At 46.1% G+C, this 27,411-nt stretch overlaps 1 protein-coding gene across 2 annotated transcripts; it reads left to right on the forward strand.

Moving 5' to 3' along the window:
- Positions 1 to 518: 518 nt before the first annotated feature.
- chdh (choline dehydrogenase) lies at positions 519 to 26,629 on the forward strand. 2 transcript variants are annotated; one of them, XM_078414637.1, is made up of 8 exons: positions 519 to 739; positions 10,078 to 10,942; positions 16,812 to 16,963; positions 18,170 to 18,299; positions 18,846 to 18,980; positions 20,289 to 20,431; positions 25,130 to 25,232; positions 26,014 to 26,629. In XM_078414637.1, the coding sequence occupies exons 2-8, from the start codon at positions 10,243 to 10,245 to the stop codon at positions 26,415 to 26,417; spliced, it is 1,767 nt and encodes a 588-aa protein (XP_078270763.1). In that variant the 5' UTR covers positions 519 to 739; positions 10,078 to 10,242; the 3' UTR covers positions 26,418 to 26,629. The 2 variants fall into 2 exon arrangements, with proteins under 2 accessions (XP_078270763.1, XP_078270764.1); XM_078414638.1 differs by lacking the exon at positions 519 to 739 and adding an exon at positions 767 to 1,014.
- The last annotated feature ends 782 nt before the right edge of the window (positions 26,630 to 27,411 follow it).

Genomic DNA, 27,411 nt, shown 5'->3' on the forward strand with positions numbered 1-27,411 from the left:
GATTGCGGGGGAGGGGGTGATTGCGGGGGAGGGGGTGATTGCGGGGGGAGGGGGTGATTGCGGGGGGGAGGGGGTGATTGCAGGGGGGGGGATTGCGGGGGAGGGGGTGATTGCGGGGGAGGGGGTGATTGCGGGGGAGGGGGTGATTGCGGGGGGGAGGGGGTGATTGCAGGGGGGGTGATTGCGGGGAGGGGGTGATTGCGGGGGAGGGGGTGATTGCGGGGGGGGGGGGTGATTGCGGGGGGGGGGTGATTGCAGGGGGGGGGGATTGCGGGGAGGGGGTGATTGCGGGGAGGGGGGGGGGTGATTGCGGGGGAGGGGGTGATTGCGGGGGGGGGGGTGATTGCGGGGGAGGGGGTGATTGCGGGGGGGGGGGGGGGTGATTGCGGGGGGGGGGGTGATTGCGGGGGGGGGGGGGTGAGTGGGAGAGCTGGGCATATGGCAGGTCCCGCAGGGAGAAGGGGAATGTTTCTGGGGAGAGCCGCCACCGCCTCATTTTCTCCTCGCGGCTGCCGCTGTGTAAATGGTCACATTTATTCCCACTTTAATATAACATTCTGGACTCGGAACACAAATTCTTGCAACTCTTCAACTGGTTGGGATTAAAATAACGTTCACGTTTCTGGTCGAAATCCTCACATTTGTTTTAAACGTCTCCAAGACCTCCCCTCCGCTGTGTTTTCTGCAGCTCCACAACCCAGCACCGCTTGATTCTGCCATACACGTCCTCAGGTTTCTGGTAAACAAATAAAACTGCAGATAAACACACAAAGTGCTGCTGTAAATCGGCGTGTCAGGGCAGTTTCTCTGGAAAACATGTTTCTACTTTATACAAAACTGCAGATGTTGGAATCTGCAACAAACAAAAACCACAGAAAATGCGGGAAGAATTTAGCCAGCATCTGTGGAAAGAGAAACAAGTCGACTTCTTGACCAGGAATGAGGAAGAATCAGTTAAAGAGTCGTACAGCATGGAAAGTGGCCCTTCGCCTCAACTTCTCCGTGCTGGCCAAGGTGGCCCATCTTCCCTAGTCCGATCTGCCCGCGTTTGGCCCCATATTTGCTGGCTCTAACATTGACTGCTTCCCTTTCCACAGAGCTGTCCAAGTTTTTCCAGATTTATATAGACAATAGACAATACATGCAGGAGGAGGCCATTCAGCCCTTCGAGCCAGCACCACCATTCAATGTGATCATGGCTGATCATTCTCAATCAGTACCCCGTTCCTGCCTTCTCCCCATACCCCCTGACTCCGCTATCCTTAAGAGCTCTATCTAGCTCTCTCTTAAATACATTCAGAGAATTGGCCTCCACTGCCTTCTGAGGCAGAGAATTACACAGATTCACAACTCTGACTGAAAAAGTTTTTCCTCATCTCAGTTCTAAATGGCCTACCCCTTATTCTTAAACTGTGGCCCCTTGTTCTGGACTCCCCCAACATTGGGAACATGTTTCCTGCCTCTAACGTGTCCAACCCCTTAATAATCATATGTTTCGATAAGATCTCCTCTCATCCTTCTAAATTCCAGTGTATACAAGCCTAGTCGCTCCAGTCTTTCAACATATGACAGTCCCGCCATTCCGGTAATTAACCTAGTAAACCTACGCTGCACGCCCTCAATAGCAAGAATATCCTTCCTCTCATTTGGAGACCAAAACTGCACACGGTACTCCAGGTGCGGTCTCACTAGGGCCCTGTACAACTGCAGAAGGACCTCTTTGCTCCTATACTCAACTCCTCTTGTTATGAAGGCCAACATTCCATTGGCTTTCTTCACTGCCTGCTGTACCTGCATGCTTCCTTTCAGTGACTGATGCACTAGGCCACCCAGATCTCATTGTACCTCCCCTGTTCCTAACTTGATACGATTCAGATAATACTCTGCCTTCCTATTCTTACCACCAAAGTGGATAACCTCACACTTATCCACATTAAACAGCATCTGCCATGCATCCGCCCACTCACACAACCTGTCCAAGTTACCCTGCAACCTCATAACATCTTCCTCACAGTTCACACTACCACCCAGCTTTGTATCATCTGCAAATTTGCTAATGTTACTTTTAATCCCTTCATCCAAGTCATTAATGTATATTGTAAATAGCTGCGGTCCCAGCACCGAGCCTTGCGGTACCCCACTAGTTACTGCCTGCCATTCTGAAAGGGACCCATTTATCCCCACTCTTTGCTTTCTGTCTGTCAACCAATTTTCTATCCATGTCAGTACCCGTCCTCCAATACCATGTGCTCTAATTTTGCCCACTAATCTCCTATGAGGAACCTTGTCAAAGGCTTTCTGAAAGTCAAGGTACACCACATCCACCGGCTCTCCCCTGTCAATTTTCCTAGTTACATCCTCAAAGAATTCCAGAAGATTAGTCAAGCATGATTTCCCCTTCGTAAATCCGTGCTGACTCAGAACAATCCTGTTACTACTATCCAAATGCTCCGCAATTTCGTCTTTTATAATTGGCTCCAGCATCTTCCCCACCACTGATGTCAGACTCTGGTCTATAATTTCCCGTTTTCTCTCTCCCTCCTTTCTTAAAAAGTGGGACAACATTAGCTACCCTCCAATCCACAGGAACTGATCCTGAATCTTTAGAACATTGGGAAATTATCGCCAATGCGTCCACAATTTCTAGCGCCACCTCCTTAAGTACTCTGGGATGCAGACCATCAGGCCCTGGGGATTTATCAGCCTTCAGTCCCATCAGTCTACCCAACACCATTTCCTGCCTAATGTGGATTTCCTTCAGTTCCTCCGTCACCCTAGGATCTCTGGCCACTAGAACATCTGGGAGATTGCTTGTATCTTCCTTAGTGAAGACAGATCCAAAGTACCGGTTCAACTCGTCTGCCATTTCCTTGTTCCCCATAATAAATTCCCCCGCTTCAGTCTTCAAGGGACCCACATTTGCCTTGACTATTTTTTTCCTCTTTACATACCTAAAAAAGCTTTTACTATCCTCCTTTATATTATTGGCTAGTTTACCCTCGTACCTCATCTTTTCTCCCCGTATTGCCTTCTTAGTCATCTTCTGTTGCTCTTTAAAAGAGTCCCAATCCTCTGGCTTCCCACTCTTCTTTGCTTTGTTGTACTTCTGCTCTTTTATTTTTATGTTGTCCTTGACTTCCCTTGTCAGCCACGGGTGCCTCTTACTCCCCTTGGAATCTTTCCTCCTCTTTGGGATGAATTGATCCTGCAACTTCTGCATTATTCCCAGGAATACATGCCATTGCTGTTCCACTGTCTTCCCTGCTAGGGCCTTCTTCCAGTCAATTCTGGCCAGCTCATGCCTCTGTAATCCCCTTTACTATACTGTAATTCTGACACATCCGATTTTCCCTTCTCCCTCTCAATTTGTAGAGTATATCTTTAGGTTTATGTTCTTGATCACGCCTGAATTAATTTGCTCCATACTGGTGACCTGCCTTTAGTTGCTGAGGCCCCAAGCCCCCCTTCCTGCCTCGCTGTTTCCAGATGTTTCTCAAAGAAAACTTTTTTAAAGCAAATTGTATGTCCCGTTGTGAAACTGATCATAATCTAGGCAGTAAGAGCAGGAGTTCAGATATGAACATAGAACAGTATAGCATAGGAACAGGCACTTTAGCTTACAATGTCTGTACCAAACATGATGCCAAGTTAAACCCTAAGCCCTAAACCATATGCCTCCATTCCTTGCATATCCACGTGCCTATCCAAAAGACTTGTACTTGTTAGACACGTAGTAAAATACTCTGCTTAGCACGCAACAAAAGCTTTTCACTGTGCCTCAGTGCACATGACAATGAACTAAACGAACTAAACGGCACATTCAGAGGTATTTATTCACAAAATGCTGGAGTAACTCAGCAGGTCAGGCAGCATCTCAGGAGAGAAGGAATGGGTGACGTTTCGGGTCGAGACCCTTCTTCAGACTGATGTCAGGGGGGTGGGACAAAGGAAGGATATAGGTGAAGACAGAAAGACAGTGGGAGATCTGGGAAGGGGGAGTGGAAGAGAGGGACAGAGGAATTATCTAAAGTTGGATAATTCAATGTTCATACCACTGGGCTGCAAGCTGCCCAGGCGAAATATGAGGTGCTGTTCCTCCAATTTCCGGTGGGCCTCACTATGGCACTGGAGGAGGCCCATGATAGAAAGGTCAGAGTGGGAGGGGGAGTTGAAGTGCTCAGCCACTGGGAGATCAGGTTGGTTAAGGCGGACTGAGCGAAGGTGTTGAGCGAAGCTATCATCGAGCCTGCGTTTGGTTTCGCCGATGTAAAGAAGTTGACATCTAGAGCAGCGGATGCAATAGATGAGGTTGGAGGAGGTGCAGGTGAACCTCTGTCTCACCTGGAAAGACTGTTTGGGTCCTTGGATGGAGTTGAGGGGGGAGGTAAAGGGACAGGTGTTGCATCTCATGCGGTTGCAGGGGAAAGTGCCCGGGGGATGGGGTGGTTTGGGTAGGAAGGGACGAGTGGACCAGGGAGTTACGGAGGGAACGGTCTCTACGGAACGCAGAAAGGGGAGGGGATGGGAAGATATGGCCAGTGGTGGGGTCCCGTTGTAGGTGACGGAAATGTTGGCGGATGATTTGTTGGATCCGCTGGCTGGTGGGGTGGAAGGTGAGAACGAAGGGGATTCTGTCCTTGTTACGAATGGGGGGAGGGGGAGCAAGAGCGGAGCTGTGGGATGTAGAAGAGACCCTAGTGAGAGCCTCATCTATAATGGAAGAGGGGAAGCCCCGTTTCCTGAAGTCAATACCTTCGATTTGTACCAGCATCTGCAGTTATTTTCTTACACTAACAGCACATTCAACTCCTTTGGGGTCAGCAAGGACATCCTCTTAACGTTTTACTCCTCCTTCATTGAGAACATCATCATGTTCTCCTTCACCTGCTGGTTCCACTCCATCAGCCTTCAGAACAGAAATCGCCTGCAGAGCACAGCCAAACTCTGTTCCAAAATTATTGGACTCCCTGTCAGAGTCCTCTCCACCCTATACGACCAGCAGATGCGAAGGTGAGCTGGCAGGATGTTACAGGACCCCTCGCACGTCCTGTTGTCTGCGTTTGAGTGGCTCCCCTCAGGACGCCGGCTTCACTGCCCAGGCTGTGGGACACAGAGGAGAAGGGCAACCTTTGTCCCCAAGGCTGTTCAGCACCTCAACTCCCAACCACCCCGTCCCGCTGCTCACTCTGCTAATCCCCTCCCCCCACTAATCCCCCCCCCCCCCCCCCCCCCCCAATAGTTTTTGTACTACTCTATGTGCCTTTGTAAATTGCCCCATGGGGTCAAATAAAGTGTCTTTGAACTTTGAACTTGGACGGGTTACAGAGCAATGGAGGTGCTGGGTTGCAGAGCAAGAGGGAGGGGCAATGTGGCTGGATCGCTATGTATTTGTTTGGCATTGATTTTAATGAGCCAAATGGCTACACCTCCTCGGCTATACATTTCTGTGATCCTGTCTTTGGACATTACAAACCCGACAGGCACTTGGGACCTTAACCCACAGTTTATGTGAAGGGCTGATTCCTTTTGTCCCATCTCTTTCTTCCTGGAGTACACTGTAGTCAAGAAGCTGTCAGAGCACAGAAATGTTCTTCCAGGTCTATTAAACATAGTAACTAACTCGCCCCCATTAGAATTCCTTCCTCTCACCTTAAAACGGTGCCCTCTAGTTTTTGATACCCCTACCATTTGATACTCTTCCCTGCCACCTGCAGAAGTTTTCAGATGACTCTGCAATTGTGGGCTGCATCAGTGAGGGGAGGGAAGCTGAATACAGAGATGTAGTCAACGACTTTGTTGAGTGGTATGGGCTGAATCACCTGCAGCTGAACACCGAGAAGACAAAGAAGTTTTAGTGGTGGACTTTAGGAGGAGAGGAACACCCCTGTCCCCTGCCTCCTTCAATGATGTGGATGTGCAGTTTACCAAGGAGTACAAGTACCTTGGAGTTTACCTGGACAGTAAATTGGACTGGTCCAGGAACGCTGAGGCGATGTATAAGAAGGGACAGAGCCGGCTGTACTTTTCGAGGGAGCTCCACTCATTCAATGTCTGCAGTAAGATGCTGCAGATGTTCTACCAATCGGTGGTGACCAGTGCCATCGTCTTCGCTGTTGTGTACTGGGGCAGCAGGGCGAAGGCCGCAGATGCCAACAGAATTAACAAGCTCATCAGGAAGGCTGGCTCCGTCCTGGGGGCGGAGTTGGATTCACGTGAGATGGTCTTGGAGGGGAAGATGCTCCTCAAAATGCGGAGCATCTTGGACAATACAGCTCACCACCTCCATGACACACTGGTCAACCTGAGGAGCACCTTCAGCAACAGACTGGTTCCACTAAGATGCAGCACAGAACGCCACAGGAGATCCTTTTTTCCTGTGGCTATCAAACTGTACAACTCCTCCCCCTTCTGTCGTGGGTAGACGGACTCCCCCACCCCCCCCCCCTTCCCCATCCCAATCTTTGCACATCCCAAATCCTGGACTTTGCACTCATCGTTAATTTCATGATTCTTGTGGTTTATGACTGGTGGCAAATCAATTTCCCCCCTGGGATAAATAAAGTTCTATCGTGACGTTTAGGGAAACGATTCTGACTACCCTACCCAGGCCTCTTACAATTTTACATCTCTCTATCAAGTCATAACTCAGCCTCCCCAGCGCCGGGGCAAACAAGTCCAGCATGTCCAATTTCTCCCCATATCTAAAGTGCTCCAGGTAATGCAGACGGTGTCCTGGTGAATCTCCTCTGCACTCTCTCCGGTGCAACCACATTCTTCATGCAGTGTGGCAGTCAGAACTCCACGTGGTACTCCAGTGCAGTTTTATCAATGATTTGTAAAGTTCCAATGTATTGTGCCAGCTTTTATATTCTCCTGGATCTCTGAAGGCAAGCATGCATGTGCCTTCTTCACCACCCTGTCCACCTGCATTGTCACTTTCATAGAACTCTGGATTTGAATCCTAGGGTCGCTCTGTTCATTGGCGTTCCCTAACATCCTGCAGTTGACAGTATATGTCTCACTCTGACTTCCCAAAATGCATCGCCTCACACTTGTTGGGATAGTATTCCATCTGCCAATGTCCTTCCCACTTTGCATCTGCTCCATAACCTGGTGTAGCCTCAGATAACGTTCCTCGCAATCCACACCACCACTAACCGCAGAGTTACCAATCATTGCTCCTACATTCACATCCAGGCTGTTAATAGATATCACAAACAGCAAAGGTCCCAGCACTGATCCCCACGGTACACTACTAGTCACAGATTTCCAATCAGGAAAACATCCTTCCACCACTCCCCTCATCTCTTATCTCAGCTTTATTTGTAGAATGAAAGATTTTACACTTTTGAATGATTTGTAGAGCATTTCCTTATGGTTAGATTTGTTGGAAAGATTTCTCAAACATGATTGATTCTATTGTCTCCTTGAAGGAACAGTATGTTCTATCTGTGACTCTGGGAAACAAGTATTATTCTATGGTTGACTTTGAATGCGCAGTCTTTTACCCACAGTAGGGGAACCAAGAATCAGAGGACATAAGCTTAAGATGAAGGGGGAAAATTTTAACAGGAACCGGAGAGGCAACGTTTTTACACTAAGGGTGGTAGGTATCTAGAACGAGTTGCCAGAGGAGGTAGTTGAGGTAGGTACTATCACAACGTTAAAAAATCTTTGGACAGGTATATGGATAGAATAGGTTTGAAGGGATATGGCCAAAAACAGGCAGGTGGGACTAGTGTAGATGGGGCATGTTGGTCGGCATGGGCAAGTTATGCCAAAGAGCCTGTTTCCCTGTTGTATGACTGATTCTAAAAACGAAATCAGAAGAAATAAACTTGAACAAAATAAGTAATTGTTGAAGCTGCATTTTATTCTTGTAATTCAAAATCTACCGTTGAAAATGAATGATTCACTGAAGTTTTGGCAGGTGGAAATTATGAAAAGGCAGTTATTTACAGCAATGACGTTTGTAATTCATTGGAAAGGTGTAAGAATAAAACGTTTGTGTGCAGAGAAATAATTGGGTGCTGTAAAATGAAATTTCTAACTGTTTGAGGTAATGAGTACCTAGCACAAATCATAATTGCACTGACCTTTGGTTACTGAGACTGGCAGTGACCGCACTACCCAGCGATAACTGCGTGTCTCATCAAAATGCCCACTGCCTAGGCAAGGCAATGACTGACTGAACTGTTCACCTTTAATGCTCTTTATTTTTGTATTTAATATTTTGATCACAGCAGCTGATCATGATTCCAAACAATCTTTCTTTTTTGAACTCCTAATAGACCCAATTGTTTTAAATACTTAACAAATCCCAGTCACTTCTGTTTAATCATGAATTCTGTATTATGCATGTTTTATTTGATTTTTGTTTTGTATAAGATATTTATCATGTTTGATGAATGTGAAGAAATGGAGTGGTCATGGCAGTGGATTTTATTTAACTTTCCTAATACAGATAGAAACATAGAAAATAGGTGCAGGAGTAGGCCATTCGGCCCTTCGAGCCGAGATTGGGACTGCCAGAGTGCCATGGACCAATATTTAGAGGATTACTAGGGAGAGCTAGCTAATTGGATAAATATTTGGCTTGATGTTGGGAAACAGCGGGTGATGGTGGCATGGTGGCGCAGCAGTGGAGTTGCTGCCTTACAGCGCCTAAAACCAGGCTTCAATCCTGACTACGGGTGCTGTCTGTACAGAGTTTGTACATTCTCCCTGTCCAGAAATTGTACAATTTCCAGAAGCCAAGTAACCTACAAAGCTGTCTAAAGAAGGGTCTCGACCCGAAACGTTCAGTCTGAAGAAGGGTCTCGACCCGAAACGTCACCCATTGCTTCTCTCCAGACCCCTGCCACCCCAGTAACGGACTGTTCCAGATGCTACGATCAGGCAAACGCCTCCGCTGTCACGCTGTGAAAACGGAGAGGATCAGACGGATTTTCTTCCCACAGGCCATCAGGACTGTCAACTTTTATAACCCCAGAGACTAAATTTTTGTCGACACTAATAGTAACTTATTAACTTTATTTATATGCTGTAACTGTAATTCTTTTTGTGCACAACCCGCAGGCATTGCCACTTTCATTTCACTGCACATCGTGTATGTGTATGTGACAAATAAATTTGACTTGACTTGACTTGCTGCCTGACCCGCTGAGTTACTCCAGCATTTTGTCTCTACCTTTAACCTACAAAGCAGTATGTTTTTGGAATGTGTGAGGCAGCCAGAGTACCCGGAGAAAACCCATGTGGTCATAGGGAGAATGTACAAACTCCATATAGACAGCACCCAGAGTCGGGATTGAACCAGGTCTGTAAGGCAGCAACTCCATTGCTGCGCCACTGCCACCCATACTGTAGAAAAGAGGGACCGAGAAATTCAAGTACATGGTTCCCTGAAACTGGCGTCACAGAAGCACAGCTTGGTGAAGAAGGCTTTTGGCATACTGGCCTTCATCAGTGAGGACATTCAATAGAGACATAGGCATGTTGCAATTGTAGAAGATGTTGGTGAGGCTGCACTTGGAGTATTGTATTCCGTTTTGGTCACCCAGCTCTAGTCAAGATGCCATTCAGCTGGAAAGAGTGCAGAAAAGATTTATGAGAATGTTGAAGGGCTCGCAATGCAGGCAGAGGATGGGCAGGCCAGGATTTTATTCCTTGGAGCAGGGGAGATTGAGGGGCGATTTTATAATCATCCTTAGATGATTATAGGGTGAATGCATGGTATTTTACCAGTGGTGGGGAATCAGGAATTAGAGGGCACAGGTTGAAGGGAGAGATTGAATAGGAGCCTAAGGAACAACTTTTTCACTCGAGGATGGTACATATATGGCACAAGCTGCCAAAAGAGGTGGTTGAAGCATGTACAATAACAACATTTAAAAAGCATTTGGACAGGTACATGGATAGGAAAGTTTCAGAGTAACATGGGTCAAATGCAGGCAATTGTGACTAGATTTGATGGGGCATCTTGTTAGGTATGGATAAGTTGGGTCAAAGGACCTGTTTCCATGCTGAGTGACTCTGTGACTGAATGATTCTATGATTCTCTTGATCTCACCTTAGATTGCCAAGAGCAACAATTTCGGTACTTATCACTGTACTTTGTACCTGCAACCAAACAAAAAAAATCGGCAAGACTAGCACATCGAGGCAACGTAAAGCAGAACAGAAAAGGTGTTCTACTCTTCCAGAGCAGTTCTAGTACGTGTACAGCTCACAGCAAGAACCATGAATAGATTAATTGGGTTCGCAAAAACCAATGCGGCAAGCATTTTGGTAACAAGGTCACTGCAGCACCAGAATTTCAAAACGCTGTCCAAAAACTATGCTTCAAAGACACCAGCGTTCAACTATGTAATTGTGGGTGCAGGTTCTGCTGGCTGTGTGTTGGCTAGGCGCCTTACTGAAGACTCTGCTGATTCGGTGCTCCTTCTAGAAGCAGGACCTAAAGACACACTGTTGAGCAGCAAGCGACTCCTGTGGAAAATCCATATGCCAGCGGCCTTGATATACAATCTGTGTGATGATAAGTACAACTGGTATTACCACACCACAGCTCAGAGGCACATGAACAACCGTGTGATGTACTGGCCCCGCGGCAGGGTTTGGGGAGGCTCCTCGTCTCTGAATGCGATGGTGTATATCCGCGGGCACGCAGAGGATTACAATCGTTGGCAGAATCAGGGTGCCGCTGGCTGGGATTACGCACACTGCCTTCCATACTTTAGGAAAGCGCAGTGCCATGAACTGGGGTCTGACCGCTACAGGGGAGGGGACGGACCACTGCACGTCTCCCGAACCAAGGCCAAGCACCCTCTCCACGTGGCCTTTCTAGAGGCAGGGCAGCAAGCCGGCTACCCCTTTACTGATGACATGAATGGATTCCAGCAGGAGGGAGTTGGCTGGATGGATATGACCATTTACAAAGGTATTACTACTTGCTTTTAATGTGCCACTTATTTTGCACAATTACATAATTTGAAGAATTGGCAGAAAGTTAATTTAACACTCTTGTAAATGTGAAAAGGTGCAGAAAATGTTTGATATATTTGTGTTGAAACAAAATGAATCAAATACAACACCAAATCTGGCGAACCCTTTAATACTTGCAAAACAATAACAAGTTCACAAGTGATAGGACTAGAATTAGGCCATTCGGCCCATCGAGTCCACTCCACTATTCAATCATGGGTGATCTCTGCCACCTAATCCCATTTTCCTGCCTTCTCCCCATAGCTCTTGACACATGTTCTGAACAAGAATTTGTCTCTGTGACATAAAAATATCCACTGACGGCCTCCACAGCCCTCTGTGGCAATGAGTTCCACAGATTAACCACCCTCTGACTAAAGAAGTTCCTTCTCACTTCCTTTTTAAAAGAGCCTCCCTTTAATTCTGAGGCTCTGACCTCTGGTCCTAGACTCTCCCACCAGTGGAAACATCCATTCCACATCGACTATCTCTGCCTTTCACTATTCAGTAAGTTTCAATGAGGTCCCCCTTCAAACAACTCATGAGAAAGTGTTAATACCAGTTCTCAGCAGCACTTTTGCAAAGCCGCATTGAGAAGCTAATTTTACTGACATTATTTGAAAGTTGCTGGCATGGAAATGCAGCCGGGGAAGGTGATCCTATGATCAGTCACGTTTCACTGACATTCTCGTGCAATGTGTAATTTGGGGGCACTTCACATGACAACGGCAGTAGCTGTCTTCATTTGCCAGTTGGGATGTCTCAGTGTGGCTCCAGTGCTGACCACTCTACCTTTGTCGTGCTCATGTAGCTGAAATAACTGTGGATCTGTTGTGAGGGGTCAACCATTGGAGTTAGGAACTCTTGCACTTAGAGCTCCTAGATACTCCTTCCTCTCTCCTCCGTTTATAGTGGCTCTGGATGCTTTTCATTGTACCTCGCTACGCGTGGCAATAATAAACCGAAACAAACCTCTCAGTCAAAAACTTGGCATCTTCCCTTCTTCAGTGCTATGGCGATGTTCTGGTGTCTTAATTTGGACATTTCCTGAAATAAATAAATCGTGACTTGTTGATGTATTACAGTGCAAGACCGTGAAGTTGTGTGAGTCCATCGTTAATCACCAATGATATTGGAAGCAAAGTGTTTTCATTCCAGCCTTAAACACAAGTGAATAAATAGCTGTCTTGTTACCAAAATATAATTCTGTGATTGCTACTTGAAATTATTAAAGAACTCCAAAGACGTACAGGTATGTAGGTTAATTGGCTGGGTAAATGTAAAAATTGTCCCTAGTGGGTGTAGGATAGTGTTAATGTACGGGGATCGCTGGGCGGCACGGACTTGGAGGGCCGAAAAGGCCTGTTTCCGGCTGTATATATATGATGATATGATATGATAACAATAAGCCAAGAATGTTTTTTACGACATCATTCAGGATTTCAAGATGTCCTGAAACATTCCTTGGCCAGTTAACTGGTTTTGAAGTGTAAACAAGTATAGCACAGAGCAGCTAATTGATGCATGGCAGGAGCCCAGAGACCGATACACAGGACTATTTAATCAGCTTCATTGGCATTGACTGAAGAACAGCTCTTGGCCAGAACAGGCAGACCATTTTCCATTCCTTTTTGACAAAAAATAGGGGATCTTTTGCAATCATCTGTAAGTCAGACAGGAGCCTTGCTTTAGTAGTTCTTACTTATATTAAATCGATATTTTTCTTGAAGGAACATTTAAACCTAGTTTGATTGGCTTGTGGGAATGAAATACAATGACGCGTACAAAACAGAGTGAGAGTATGTGGCAGCATCTCCAGGAAGGGGATGTGAAAGATGTGACCAGTCCAGGAGTCTGAGAGCAATGGGACTAGATGTGACAAAGATGTGACTAGTCCAGGAGTCTGAGAGCAATGGGAAAGAAGCTGTTCTTAATTCTGGATGTCAGAGTTTTCAAGCACCTGTATCTTCTCCCAGATGGTAGAAGAGAGAAGTGGGAATGGCCAGGGTGACAGGCATCCTTGAGGATACTTCCAGCCCTCCAGATTCATCGCACCATGAGGGTGGACTGGATGGGAGGAAGTGCCGAGCCCGATGGACTGGGCTGTGTTCACCACTTTCTGCAGCTTCAGGCGGTCAGTAACTAACAGTGGCCACACCAGGCTGAGAAGCTTCCTATCAGAGTACTGGTGATATAGCTGCCAAGGAACCTTAAGCTGTCGACTATCACTACAGCAGTTCCCTTGATGAAGACAGGATTGCGTTCACCCCTCACTTTGTTAGTTCAACAACCAGTTCTTTCCTCTTGTGATGCTAAGGTCAAGGTTATTGTTCCGACACTGGGTTCCCCATCTTTCCTGTACTTCATCTCATCGTTGTCAATCCGGCTGAAACATTAGTATCATCAGTGAACATAAAGATGACATTGGAGTTGTACTTGGTGGCGGTCAAGAGTGTACAGGGCTAGAGCTGGGGACTGAGCACACAGCCCTGACGGGGACCAGTGTTGAGGGTCAGGGTGGAGAAAATGTTCTGACCAATTCTAACCACCTGAGATCTGCCGATGATTAAAGATGGTGTGGTATATGAGAGCAGGTGGATTCAGATGGAGGAATGGGAATTGGAAAGTCAATTTGGAAACAGTCAGCTGGGAATGAGTTCAGCAAGTACACACACGAGGCACAGTCGGTGTGAGTGGAGACATGCATGGTAGAAGATTGGATACGCTCACATTTAGGGTAGAACTTCAAAGTTATCCAAAAGTGGATTGGAATGAGGCCTGATAGAAGTAAGAAAGGCCATCAGTAAGAATTTCAGCCGGAGATGAGAAGGAGAGACTAGAGTTGGGCAATTGTTGCTGAAATGGGAAGAGGCATAGAGCAAAGGAGTGGAGCAAAACTATCTGCATTGGTATTGGTTTGTTATTGTCAGAGTGAAAAGGTTTTGTGTTTGTGCTATCTAATCAAATCAGATAACACTACACATAAATACAATCGAGCCCAATATAAGTGCAACAGGTCAAGTGAAGAGAAAAATACCAGAATGCAAAATATAGTTTCTCAGCATGGAAAAGTCCAATGTCCGCAATGGGGTAGAGGTGAATCAGACAGTACTCTAGCTTATGGGAGGACCGTTCGGAAGCCTGGTAATAGAGGGGATGAAGCTGTTCTTGAGTCCGGTCTCCAAGCTCCAAAAGATCAGAGATAGGCGTGGTATTGTTGGTGAAGAAATGAATTCTGCCGTAGGACCACAGGTAAGGCTTCAGCCTTTGTATTATCTTGTCAAATACACAGTAAAATACCTTGCCTTGGTCCATGCTGGAGTTTGCATTTGATCTAAGGACGGAGTTGGAGCAGCTCTTGTTCAGTCTCAGTTGTGAAGTCAGTGAACAATCAGACGATGGGTCCAATCTCCAGGACCGTGGAAGTGTGAAGGCTGATTCCACCCACTTTTGGCCTTTCGATTGATAGGGAGTTTGGTGTCATGATTGTATCTGTGCAAAATATTTAGCTTCCTTATGCTACCATTTCTTGAAGGAAGAAAGGGACAAAAATTATGTAACTGACTTCTTATCTAGATTAGTTTTGCAATGACTGATAATCTTTTCCTAGAATCATTGTAGTTATTTTATATTCTTGATATAGGTGACATCTTTGACTGTATTGCCTTTTAAAGCTGCCAAAGATCATTAATCGAGTATTTACAGCGTGGGGTGTGAGTGGAAGGTGAGCTGTAGTCTGCTATTTGGTTGGCATCAGCTGCTGCTGGTTTGCTGTTGTTGCAGATCCATCTTAGCAACATAAAGCAATCTATCTAATATTGATTTTATTAGTTGAATGTTTGCATGTTTAAGCTAAGTCAGGGCATTTTGTGAAGCTGACATCTGCCTTTGAACTTGGTGAGTGAGAGTTGAGCCAGTGCTTTAAGCTGCACCTCAATCCCAGGTGCAGGGAGATGTCTTGCTCTCCGTGCACACAAGCTCTGAATCGGCCAGTCAATGTTAAAGCAGACCCACTGATGTTGCCGCAGCTCGAATCCCAGTTGCTGCACCTCACTCTGACAAGGAACAGATTGACATCCAACACCAGACGCCAGACCTGCCTGCACTGCAGCCATGTCCTTATATGCCTGGCTCATTCAAGTACCTGTTTAAATGCATCTCAAACGTCATGATCGTATCTGCCTCCAACACCTACACTGGGTGTTCTGGACATCAGCCACTCTGTAAAAGCAAAACTTTCCACTCAAATCCCCTTGCAAACTCCTTCCTCCCTTCTGATTCTTATTCCATCTTGTTTTTCATATCCTTATGATGAAAATGTGATGATCTACCCTGCCTATGTCTTTTATAATTTTATATGACTCCATTAGTCCACCCATTGTCTTATTCATTCCAGGCAAAACAAGCCTTGCCTATCCACTCTCTCCCCACAATTACCGTTCTCCAATCCAGACAGCACTTTGTGGTTCTTCTCAGCACTCTCTCCAAGGTGGCCACCAGAATTGCACACAATAATCCATGCTCTCTGCCTGCTGTACATTTTGGAAACTGCCAACATAATGTCCCAATCATAATATTCTCTGCCATGACCTGTGCAGGCATGCATGCATGCATGCACGCATGCCATATGCTGCCTTCACCACTCGAGCTATGCATCTCACCATTTCCAGGGAGCTAAGGATTTCCTGGGTTTCTCTGTTCTTCAACATTCCTTAGCCCCCTAACATTTACTGTATGTTCTGCTTCACCTCATTTCTCCAGATTAAATTCCATCTGCTACTGCTCAGCCCAGCCTTCTGGGCAGTGTAGCCTCCCGGTGTAGGCTTGGACATCGTTCCTTACTGTCCACAACCTCACCAACTCTCTTGTCAAGCGCAAACTGACTAAGCACACCTCCTTCATTCACGGCCAAGTTGTCCATGTATGTGATAAACTACTTGGATCCCAGCGCAGGTCACAGGCTTCCAATGGGAAGACCATCTGTCCAACATGACCTTCTGCCTCCTATTGCCAAGCTAATTTTGCATTCAAATAGCCAGCTTGAATCTCATGTGGCCTTACATTTTGCTGGGTATTTATCTTGTTCAGGTTACTTTTGAATGTCAGTATGTAGGCAAGTGTAATGCGAAGGTAAATCAGGTGTGCATTGAGCCTGTCCCTTTAGTTTGGTGTTTGCCCTCTCAGGCACAGTAGCAGAGAGCCAGGCGGTTGACATTGCTTGTGACGATGGGCAACCTGGATGAAATTTCATCCACATCCCGATAATTTAGCATCAATTTCAATTTGCAGATACTGTCTATCTTATTTGAGATCTATCCACACCATCTGTTTGAAATAGAATCGACCATCAATGAAATAATGAAGTAATCCTCAGATGTCTAAACTTTGGTAACTCCAGATTGTTATGGGGCCACATTTTCAGACACAATAATATCACAGGCAAAAGGACATAAAAGGAGACAGGTCTGAAGAAGGTTCTCAAGCTGAAGGAAGCGTCACCGATCTGTGTTCCATGTCCAGAGAAGTTGCCTTTGTCTCTATATCACTGTTGGTGCAATATTGCAGAAATATATTACATTTTATCATGTAATTGATTCTAAATAATCACCTGTGGTATTAATTACATGCAAACCCATTTAAAATAAATTCAGCTTATTGTGAAGTATATTTAATTTAAGGAATTTCATTATAATACAAACATGCCTCTCAAGCTAATCAAAGTTTGTGATGTTTACAGTTTTTTGTTGGGCATTATGTCTATAATTAACCCCTGCAATTTCCCTAGTTGGCTTGTTATGTTGAATCCAAACCCTGGTGTTTTGCAGGCCAGAGATGGAGTTCAGCCAGTGCCTATTTACGCCCCAGCATTTCACGAAGCAACTTAACAACAGAAGTGAAAACCTTTGTAACCAAGATTTTATTTGATGGCACCAAGGCCATTGGTGTTGAATACGTTCAAGGTGGATTAACAAAAAAGGTACCCTAGCATTATATTTATTTAGTGTACCAGAGGGCAAAGCTTTAAGATGAGAGGGCCAATGCTTTAATGTGTGTGGGTCAAGCGTTTTACACAGCAGGTGGTGAGTGACTGTAACTTGCTGCTGGGTGTGGTGATTGAGGCAGATAGGATCGTGATGTTCAACAGGCTTTTACACAGGCACATGCATATGTAGGTAATGGACAAGGAGTTTGCCTTCTTTCCAGTTGCAGATGGTGGGGAGCCGGGCGGGAGGTGTCGGATACAGCAGGCCATTGGGATGGGGTGAGTGAGGCTGTTGGGGCATGCTGGGGAATGCTCTGAATCCCAAACGTTATCGGGAAGGAGTTCCAGGAATTAACAATAACCGCAAAGAATATGTCTCCCACCATCTATCTTTTGCAAAGCGCCTCTCTGTTCAAGAAACTTATCAGATTTATTTTGATGACATAATGTGCATTGTTTGTAGAAATCAGGGATAGAAAATCAGTGCAGGAGCAGGCCATTCAGCCCCCCATGGGAGAGGAGTGTTCAGTAACGTTTCCTTTCAGCTTGAAGAATCCATTGGATACTTGTCCTCTAATTCCAAATATAATTAAACATTTACACACCAACCTCTAGACAAATCCTTTGGCTACATTGATATAATTTAAACTCAGATAGCATTAGTTCCAGAGAATCGGTTACATATACCCCATCTCTGCTTGTGGTTGATTACCCTATGTCTATGGGTGAAGCAGACTGATGTAACCACATGGCTGCTCCAGTTGTGGCAGCTTTGTCACTTCCATTCCATTCAGAATGACTTAAATATGAGTCTGTTTTTCACCTGTAATTGCTGTCTCCAGGTGAGAGGGGAAGGATTTAGTAGGAACCTGAGGGGCAACGTTTTCACACAGAGAGTGGTGTGTACATGGAATGAGCTGCCAGAGGAGATGGTTGAGGCAGGGACTATAACAACATTTAAAAGACATTCATCACCCTCCCTCCATCGCCAGGTGTGCTGTGCAGTCATCGAGAAGCTTGCTGTAAATCCCAGTACATTCCAAAGCTGTGGAGTTAGTTTGCACTATGTTCTAGAGTGAGTCTTGTGTCACTGCTTCTAAATATATAATCAATATTTACAGATGTGTACCAGATATACTTCTGGTTTGGAGTATTGAAGGATTGCTTACCTGGACTGAGGAAGCTGGTTTATGTTCCCAGGTATATGCCACCAAGGAAGTGATCCTGAGTGGTGGCTCCATCAACTCTCCCCAGCTGCTTCTACTGTCCGGGGTGGGTAATGCCGATGACCTGAAAGCTCTGGGAATCCCCGTTGTTTGTCATCGTCCAGGTAACCGACAAGCTGTTCAACAAAAACCAAGGGATTGAATTGGTTAATCTGAAATCATTGAGCGAAACACAAACTGCTGGAGGAACTCAGCGGGTCAGGCAGCATCTGTGGAGGGTATGGATAGATCACAGTCCAGGTTGGGATCCTTCAGACTGATGGAGTAGGGGGAAGAAAGCTGGAAATGAGGGGTGGGGGTGGGACAAGGCCTGGCGAGTGATAGGTGGATAGAGGTGAGGGGGGTGATTGGCTTGGCAGATGGGTGGAGTAAGAAACAGGCTGGGGATGAAAAAAAGACAAAAGGGTGCCGGATAAGGAGGGGAGAGAGGGGAAATGTAAAGAAAGAGGGAGGGCTGTGGGTGGGAAGGAGAAGGGGAAAGAGGGGGGATAAAGGGAAATGCAGGACTCTGGGGTGGGAGATGAGGATAAGGTGGGAAAAGGAGCAGGGGGGGGGGGAATGTGGAACTCTGATATCAGCCACATACTAGAGATGATTGGTACAGTGGGGTGGTTGGAATTTCTCACCTGAAAGAAAGGTCTTGTTTCCAGGTGTGGGCCAGAACCTTCAGGATCACCTGGAACTGTATATCCAGCAGCAGTGTAAAGAGCCTGTCACGCTGTACAAATCCCAAAAACCCATCAAGATGATCCAGATTGGCCTGGAATGGTTGTGGAAATTCACAGGTAAAAGTCTTGTGGTCTTTCTCCTGTGGTGCTGTGACCTCTGTGGAAGAGACAAGATGATGTGGTCCACCTGTGATCACCCTGACCTGCTGCACTGCTGCACTGCTGCACTGCTGCACTGCTGCACTGCTGCAGGTTCAGCTGCTCGCACAGTCTCGTTGGAGGCAGCTCCACCATTTGGTCCCAGGTTTCTCTCCATTGTTGGAGTTGTTATTTGTCATGACCTGACTCCATCAGCAGGTAGACTAGAGATGGATCCCACAGCATTCACTACTATCAGGTGCCAGTGGAAATATGTTTGAGCTTTCAAACCAGATCCAATATCTCACTTGTTTACCATGTTTTGTTTACTTTAGATTATTTAGTTATTGGGCAATACTTTCGACACCGTTCACTATCTGCTTGGGATGTTTGTTCGGGTCAGTGATACAGCAGCCTGAGAGCTCAGACATTCAGACAAGAAGGGCGACCAGACTTGCCCTTCCCCATGTGCTGTCACGTACTCACTCTCAACTCTGCCTCATTCTGCTATTGCTCTTAAGTATTCCAGGGCACTCCTGTTGATTTGTTTATCAGTAATTGTATCATCAGATTAATCCATCTGGACTATGTACCCTGTTTACTCTCAGCTTCATGCCAACATGGAAAGTCATTCCCCCCTGTGTGTGACGACCAACTGATCTGAACTGAAATGAATCTGCTTTGACAAGTGTCAGTCACCACATGGCCCTGACTCCATGCACTCACCCACCCCAGGCCCCCTACACCCACCCATCCACCCACCCCGTATCCCCCGCACCCACCCCGGGTCCACAGCACCCACCCCGTATCCTCCGCACCCACCCCATATCCTCCGCACCCACCCCATATCCTCCGCACCCACCCCATATCTCCTGCACTGGCCCATTATTGCTCCCTTTAAACCCGGCCTGTGTTCACAGGCAAAATCAGGACTTGTGCAACATGGGAAAGAATAAACGTGTGTCGATGAAATTAGAGGAACGGCCACCAACCCAGCCTCAGTGTGCGGACTATCAGAATGTTATAGTTGTATCAACAAGTGTTCTTCTTCCTGCATAAAGTTAATGAGTTCTAGGAGCAGAATTAGGCCATTCAATCATGGCTGATCTATCTTTCCATCCTAACTCCATTCTCCTGCCTTTTCCCATAACCCCTAACACTTGTACTGATGAAATAAAGTGACTGACTGCAGTGTATGTTGCTGTCTGCAGGTGAGGGGGCCACCGCCCACCTGGAAACGGGTGGGTTTATAAAGTGACTGACTGCAGTGTATGTTGCTGTCTGCAGGTGAGGGGGCCACCTCCCACCTGGAAACGGGTGGGTTTATCCGAAGCAGCCATGAAGTGCAGCACCCCGACATTCAGTTCCATTTCCTGCCCTCGCAGGTGAACGACCACGGCAGGGCCACGCCCACCGAAGAGGCTTATCAGGTGAGACCTTGTACCTCATGCACGGCCTCTCAACTGCTCAGTTGGCAGCTGCACCAGACACTTCCAAACGCCACTCGAAAACACAAACAACAACCACATTTTCCAAAAACTTGGAAAAAACAAATAAATAATCCCCTTCCTGACTCACATGGGTTCTGGTAGAGCCCTGGAGAGTTGCAGGGCAGAGAGGTGTGGGAGTACAGGAGCATGAGTCCCTGAAAGTGGAGTCAGGTGGACAGGGTGGTGAAGGTGGTGTTTGGCACATTTGCCTGCATTGGTGAGTTTAGAATGTGCTTTAATCCCCCGTGCCAAGGTATCTGTATTCACAGCTTGTACATATCTTGTCTGAAGAAGGGTCTCGACCCAAAACGCCACCCATTCCTTCTCTCCAGAGATGCTGCCTGTCCCGCTGGGTTACTCCAGCATTTTGTATCTAATTTCGATTTAAACCAGCATCTGCAGTTCATTCCCACACATTTTGTACATATCCTGTTGTTGATTGCAGTACAAACAGTTTACATACTACATACTACTGTTTACATACAAACAGTTTACATACTACATTGGCTTTGGCTTTGATTTTTTTGTTTGAGCACTTATCCCGGTGCTGTTTTTTAATAGTGAAGATGGGACAAAGTAAAAGACCTGCAGAACACGGCTAAAAGACTATACAGCTGATAAAAAGCTTTCTTATCGACAAGACTTTAAATGCTTTTTTATCTAAGACAATTCTGCTATCAATCTCAATGAGGGCACTTCTTACTGGCTCACAACTATTAACCGTCTGTTGGCCATGACCCCAGGGGCCACGTATTACCTCACTACCTTTGTCCTATTAAGGGATTGTTGTTCACAGTTCTGCCTAAGTTTTTATCAATTATAACCTTGAGTCCACTGTTCTTTTCAAGGAGTCAGCAGTTTGTAATTAACACCCCATGGATTCTCTGGAAGGGTGTGCAGTACATACTTGGCATATTGTGAGGCAGCTGTACGAATCGTTGGTGAGACCATACCTGGAGCACTGTGTGCAGTTCTGGTCGCCCAGCTACAGCAAGGATGCCATTAAGCTGGTGAAATCTGTAGGAAGGAACTGCAAATGCTGGTTTACACTGAAGGTAGACAGAAAATTCTGGAGTAACTCAGCGGGTCAGGCTGTCCCGCTGAGTTACTCCAGCATTTTGTGTTTGTCATTAAGTCAAGTCAAGTCAAGTCAATTTTATTTGTATAGCACATTTAAAAACAACCCACGTTGACCAAAGTGCTGTACATCTGTTTAGGTACTAAGGAAAAAATGAAACATACAGTAGCACACAAACATAACAGCACATTCAAAACAGTTCACAGCGCCTCCTCAATGAGCCTCAAACGCTAGGGAGTAGAAATAGGTTTTGAGCCTGGACTTAAAGGAGTCGATGGAGGGGGCAGTTCTGATGGGGAGAGGGATGCTGTTCCACAGTCTAGGAGCTGCAACCGCAAAAGCGCGGTCACCCCTGAGCTTAAGCCTAGACCGCGGGATAATGAGTAGCCCCAAGTCGGCCGACCTGAGGGACCTGGAGTTAGAAGAGGTGGGTTAGAAGATTTTTGATGTAGGGGGGGGAATGTCCATTTAGGGCTTTATATGTGAATAGGAGGAGCTTGAAGTTGATTCTGTACCATACAGGGAGCCAGTGGAGAGAGGCCAGAATCGGCGTGATGTGGTCCCTTTTACGGGTACCCGTCAGGAGTCTCGCTGCGGCGTTTTGGACCAGTTGCAGGCGGGACAGGGATGATTGGCTGATCCCAGTGTATAGGGAGTTGCAGTAGTCTAGGCGGGAGGAAATGAAAGCGTGAATGATTTTTTTCTGTGTCGTCGAATTGGAGGAAAAGTTTGATTTTAGCTTTGGTTCGAAGTTGGAAGAAGCTGGCTTTTACCACAGCGTTGACTTGCTTATCAAACTTTAATGCAGAGTCAAATATCACGCCGAGGTTTTTGACATGCGGTTTGACTAGGCAGGATAGGCTTCCAAGACTGCCTGTTATCGATTTGATGGAGTCGGGGGGGCCGAATAGGATGACCTCAGACTTGCTCTCATTTAATTGGAGGAAGTTCTGTGCCATCCAACATTTTATGTCCTCGAAGCAGTGTAAGAGGCTGTTTAAATTTGACCGGTTGTTGGGTTTCAGGGGGAGGTAAAGCTGTGTGTCATCGGCATAGCAGTGGAAAGAAATGCCGTGCCTTTGAATGATTTGGCCAAGGGGGAGCATGTATAGAGAGAAGAGAATGGGGCCTAGGATGGAGCCTTGTGGAACTCCGCAGGAGAGGCTAGCTGGAGAAGAGGAATAACTGCCTATGTTGATGGCGAAATTCCTATCTTTGAGGTAGGAAACGAACCAGCTCAGGGCAGTGCCATCAATGCCAACCGCGTACCGGAGACGGTCAATAAGGATGGTGTGGTCCACTGTATCGAACGCTGCGCTGAGGTCGAGAAGGAGCAGGATTGCACAGTCGCCGGTGTCGATGGCGAGAAGCAGGTCGTTGTGTACCTTCAACAAGGCAGACTCTGTGCTGTGGTGGGCTCTGAAACCTGACTGGAAACTTTCCAGGATGGTGTTTTGGTGTAGGTAGGGCACTAATTGGTTTAGAGTTGCCTTTTCAAGGACTTTTGACAGGAATGGCAGTTTGGAAATGGGTCTGTAGTTGCTAGGCAAGGTGGGGTCTAGGTTAGGTTTTTTCAGTAGGGGCTGGACCACCGCGTGCTTGAAACAGGTTGGAACAGTGCCAGTGGCCAGAGAACTGTTGATAATAGAGAGGATGCTGGGACCGGCTATTGCAATGACATCCTTCAGAAGGGCAGTGGGGGCAGGATCAAGGGGGCAGGTTGCAGGTTTCATAGCGGAGACAAGCTTTGCAAGGGAGGATATAGTGACGGGTTGGAAACAGTCCAATTTAGATGAACAGACTAGTGAGACAGCTAGGTCACGGGTGGGAGGGGAAATGTTCATTCTAATGTTCTCAACTTTGCTGGTGAAAAATTTAGCGAATTCTTCGCTCTTAGCAGGGGACCCAACTAAGCTGGTACTGGGGGCGGGACATATGACAGAGGTAATAGTGCTAAATAGGACCTTGGAGTTATGAGAGTTTTTGGAGATAAGGTCGGAGAAGTATTGTGCTCTCACAGACTTTACTGCTTCCTGGTATTTGAGAAGATTGTTTCTCAGAACTTCGAAGGAAATTTGAAGCTTGTCACATTTCCACCTCCGTTCTGATTTTCTGCACTCCCTTCTTAGGGCTCTGGTGGTGTCATTGAGCCAAGGCCGACCTTTGGGCTTAGGCTTTTAAACAGGAAAGGGTGCAGAAGAGATTCACCAGGATGTTACCCGGGCTTGAGTTACAGGGAGAGGTTGGGCAGGGTGAGACTTTTCTGTTTGGAGTGTGGGAGGCTGAGGGGTGACCTTTTTGTACAAGATTATGGGGGTTGGTGCATGGAGAAAGGGAAGAAATACAATAAATTGGATCTAAAATTATTTTATAACCATTTGGAGATGACAAAGACAGAGAGTGGAGGAATAGTGTCCTCTTGCAGAGGCCAGCAGGGCATGGCTGTGGTATGATGTAAGCTCATGATACTTGTCCTCTCTACAGAGGAGGGTGCAGCCAAAGCCACAGGGAGGTGGTGGTAGAGGAAAGGTTGTGTCACAGGTTGCTGGTACACCAAATAGAAACTTGCCCCTCCTGTATGGATTGACCATGCATCCTTGTGCAAATTAATTGAATCACTGGCTGATTTTGATATTTTTTCATCGTTTTTATGTCCACCATTTGTTCTTGTATTTAAAACGGCGGCACGGTGGCGCAGCAGTAGAGTTGCGATCTTACAGCGCTTGCAGCGCCAGAGACCCGGCTTCAATCCCGACTAAGGTGCTGTCTGTACAGAGTTTGGACCTTCTTCCCGTTACCACGTGGGTTTTCTCCGAGATCTTCGGTTTCCTCCCACACTCCAAAGACATACAGATTTGTAGGTTAATTGGCTTGGTGTATGTGTAAATGGTCTCTAGTGTGTGCAGAATAGTGTTAATGTGCGGGGATCGCTGGTCGGTGTGGACTCGGTGGGCTGAAGGGCCTGTTTCCGCGCTGTATCTCTAAACGAAACAAAACTCCATAACATTAAAAAAAGACAAATTAACAACCTTCCGCTCACTACTTTATCCGCCGTACCGACATCAGTCTGAAGAAGGGTCTCGACCCGAAACGTCACCCATTCCTTCTCTCCTGAGATGCTGCCTGGCCTGCTGAGTTACTCCAGCATTTTGTGAATAAATACCTTCGATTTGTACCAGCATCTGCAGTTATTTTCTTATAATATCTGACACTAAAATTCTGTTCACTGCCTACACCATCAGGATTTCACCTTAATCATCATTACCTGGATTTTCAAATCCAATCACTATGTCAGCTCTGACAGCATAAACCTCAAATATCAATGCAGACAGAGGGTACTGACACTCAGTTTTACCTCAGCATACATGAAGACACTTCCACACACCTCTTGCTTCCACAGATGCTGCTTGACCCACTGAGTTCTTCCGGTATTGTGTTTTTTGTTAGTTTACTTTAGCCTTTTGTGCAGGATAAAGTACAGCGTAAAGGACCAAAATAAGTGGAAGTTATCACCCAGTAACTCAATCACAATTTAAAACGTCAATGTAACTTTTTGTTAGGTCCATGTGGGCCCAATGAGACCCACGAGTGTGGGCTGGCTGAAACTCAGGAGTGCAAATCCAAAAGATCACCCCATTCTGGAACCCAACTACTTGTCCACAGGTAATATTTGATGTCATCTTTATTTACGATTCAACAAAATACCCATTTTCTCTCCTGGTTCCCTGTATTCAGTCATGCAGCATGGAAACTGGCCCTTCGGCCCAACTTGCCTATGCCAACCAAGATGCCCCATCTACATGAGTCACATTTGCTTGCCTTTGCCCATTTCTCTAAACCTGTCCTCTCCATGTACCTGTCCAAATGTCTTTTAAATGTTGTTATACTACCTGCCTCAACTCAATCCATATATCCACCACCCTCTGTGTGAAAAGGTTGCCCCTCAGGTTCCTATTAAATCTTCCCTCTTATCTTAAACCTATGCCCTCTGGTTTTTGATTCTCCTACTCTGGGTAAAAGGCTCTGTGCATTCACCGTATCTATTCTCATGATTTTATACATCTCCAAACGACCACCCCTCATCCTCCTGCTCTCCAAGGAATAAAGTTCTAGCTTGCCCAACCTCTCCCTGTAGCTCAGGGCCTTGAGTCCTGGCAACATCCTCATAAATCTTCTCTGTACCCTTTCAAGTTTAAAAATATCTTTGCTATGGGAGGATGACCAAAACTGAACACAATATTCCAAATAAGGCCTCGCCAATGTCTTGTGTAGCGTCTAACTTTTCAACATAAAGCTACAGCACGCATTTGTAAATGTTTCAGGTTTGAGATGTGGAATTCTGCATGTATTGATCATGAAATGCTAACTCTGCATGTGTGATGGATTTGCACTAAATTACTCTCAGTTGTAACTTGCATTACTAAAACAATTATTCATTTTGCAGAAAGTGACGTCAGGGAAATCCGCCAATCGGTGAAGCTGAGCAGGCAGATCTTTGCCCAAAAGGCCTTTGATAAGTTCCGTGGTCCAGAAATAACACCCGGCAGCCATGTGCAGTCGGACAAGGAGATCGATGCTTTTGTGAGGGAAAAGGCCGACAGTGCTTACCACCCTTCCTGCACCTGTAGAATGGGGCAAGCCTCAGACCCCATGGCAGTGGTCGACCCAGAGACCAAGGTGATCGGGCTGGAGAACCTGAGAGTGGTCGACTCCTCCATCATGCCCAGTGTAGTGAGCGGCAACCTGAATTCCCCCACAATCATGTTGGCCGAGAAGGCAGCTGATATAATCAGGGGACGCCCAGCATTATGTGACAAGCACGTTCCTGTTTATAATCCCAAATCATAGGCATTTAGCTTCAAGAAAATGGAGCACTCGTTAAAATTCTATTTTATGTACTTGAGAATGTTTCTCCCGCTTCAAAAAAGGTAGGTTTTGTAATGATGTAAAAGAAAGTCTGGATAGTTGTAAATGAGCTACTTGATACGAAGTAGAAAACCTTTTTAATCGAGTTTTGTGTCTTTTGTGCTTTGCTTCATATAAATTTTCTTTCTGTTAAATCAAGAATTAAACTTAGTATATTTTACTCATCCCTGCACGCTTGGTCTTATGATTATAGTTGGGGCCAAGGTAATGATGTTCATGATTCAATCGTACATCATTCCTGCCAAATCCACCAATTACCATAATGTCTCTTGAATGAAAGGAGTGGTTGACCTGTAATAGTTTAATCAGCATTCTATAGTCTTAAAATTATCGATTTATAATATTCCACTTCTGAAAAGATCGAGCCATGATATCGCAGGTATCCTTCTGGTTCACTCATCTCTTGAAATGCAAGGGGGTGACAGAATCATCAGTTGTAAACAGCGGAACGATCGCATTTTTAACACAGCTGCATGTTTTCCCCCGTAATAGTGAGTGGATGTACTGTGGAGACAGTGTGTAATCAGGCAGAAAAAGGAAGGGTTCAAAACTCACTGATTGTGAATGATTCCAAGTCCTGCTAGTGCATTTTGGCAAATATAGCTATTGGAAAGATCAAACAAAACAAAGGATTTTTCCAAAGATTTTTTATTGTGAGTGGCATATTGGCCATCTGCTCTTCCTTTGAATGCAGGCTGATGGTTTAGGGCGTATAAGAAAATAACTGCAGATGCTGGTACAAATCGAAGGTATTTATTCACAAAATGCTGGAGTAACTCAGGTCAGGCAGCATCTCGGGAGAGAAGGAATGGGCGACGTTTCGGGTCGAGACCCTTCTTCAGACTGATGTCAGGGGGGCGGGACAAAGGAAGGAACAAGAGCAGAGCTGCGGGATGTAGAAGAGACCCTAGTGAGA

The sequence above is a fragment of the Rhinoraja longicauda genome, chromosome 17 (assembly GCF_053455715.1).
Source record: "Rhinoraja longicauda isolate Sanriku21f chromosome 17, sRhiLon1.1, whole genome shotgun sequence".
In the NCBI taxonomy this organism is placed as follows: domain Eukaryota; kingdom Metazoa; phylum Chordata; class Chondrichthyes; order Rajiformes; family Arhynchobatidae; genus Rhinoraja; species Rhinoraja longicauda.

Bases quoted from the DNA above. Each gene is read 5' to 3' on its own strand.
- chdh (XM_078414637.1), top strand. From the start codon at position 10,243: ATGAATAGATTAATTGGGTTCGCAAAAACCAATGCGGCAAGCATTTTG. The intron at 10,943-16,811 runs GTATTACTACTT...GGTGTTTTGCAG, and splicing joins GGATATGACCATTTACAAAG to GCCAGAGATGGAGTTCAGCC. The intron at 25,233-26,013 runs GTAATATTTGAT...TTCATTTTGCAG, and splicing joins ACCCAACTACTTGTCCACAG to AAAGTGACGTCAGGGAAATC.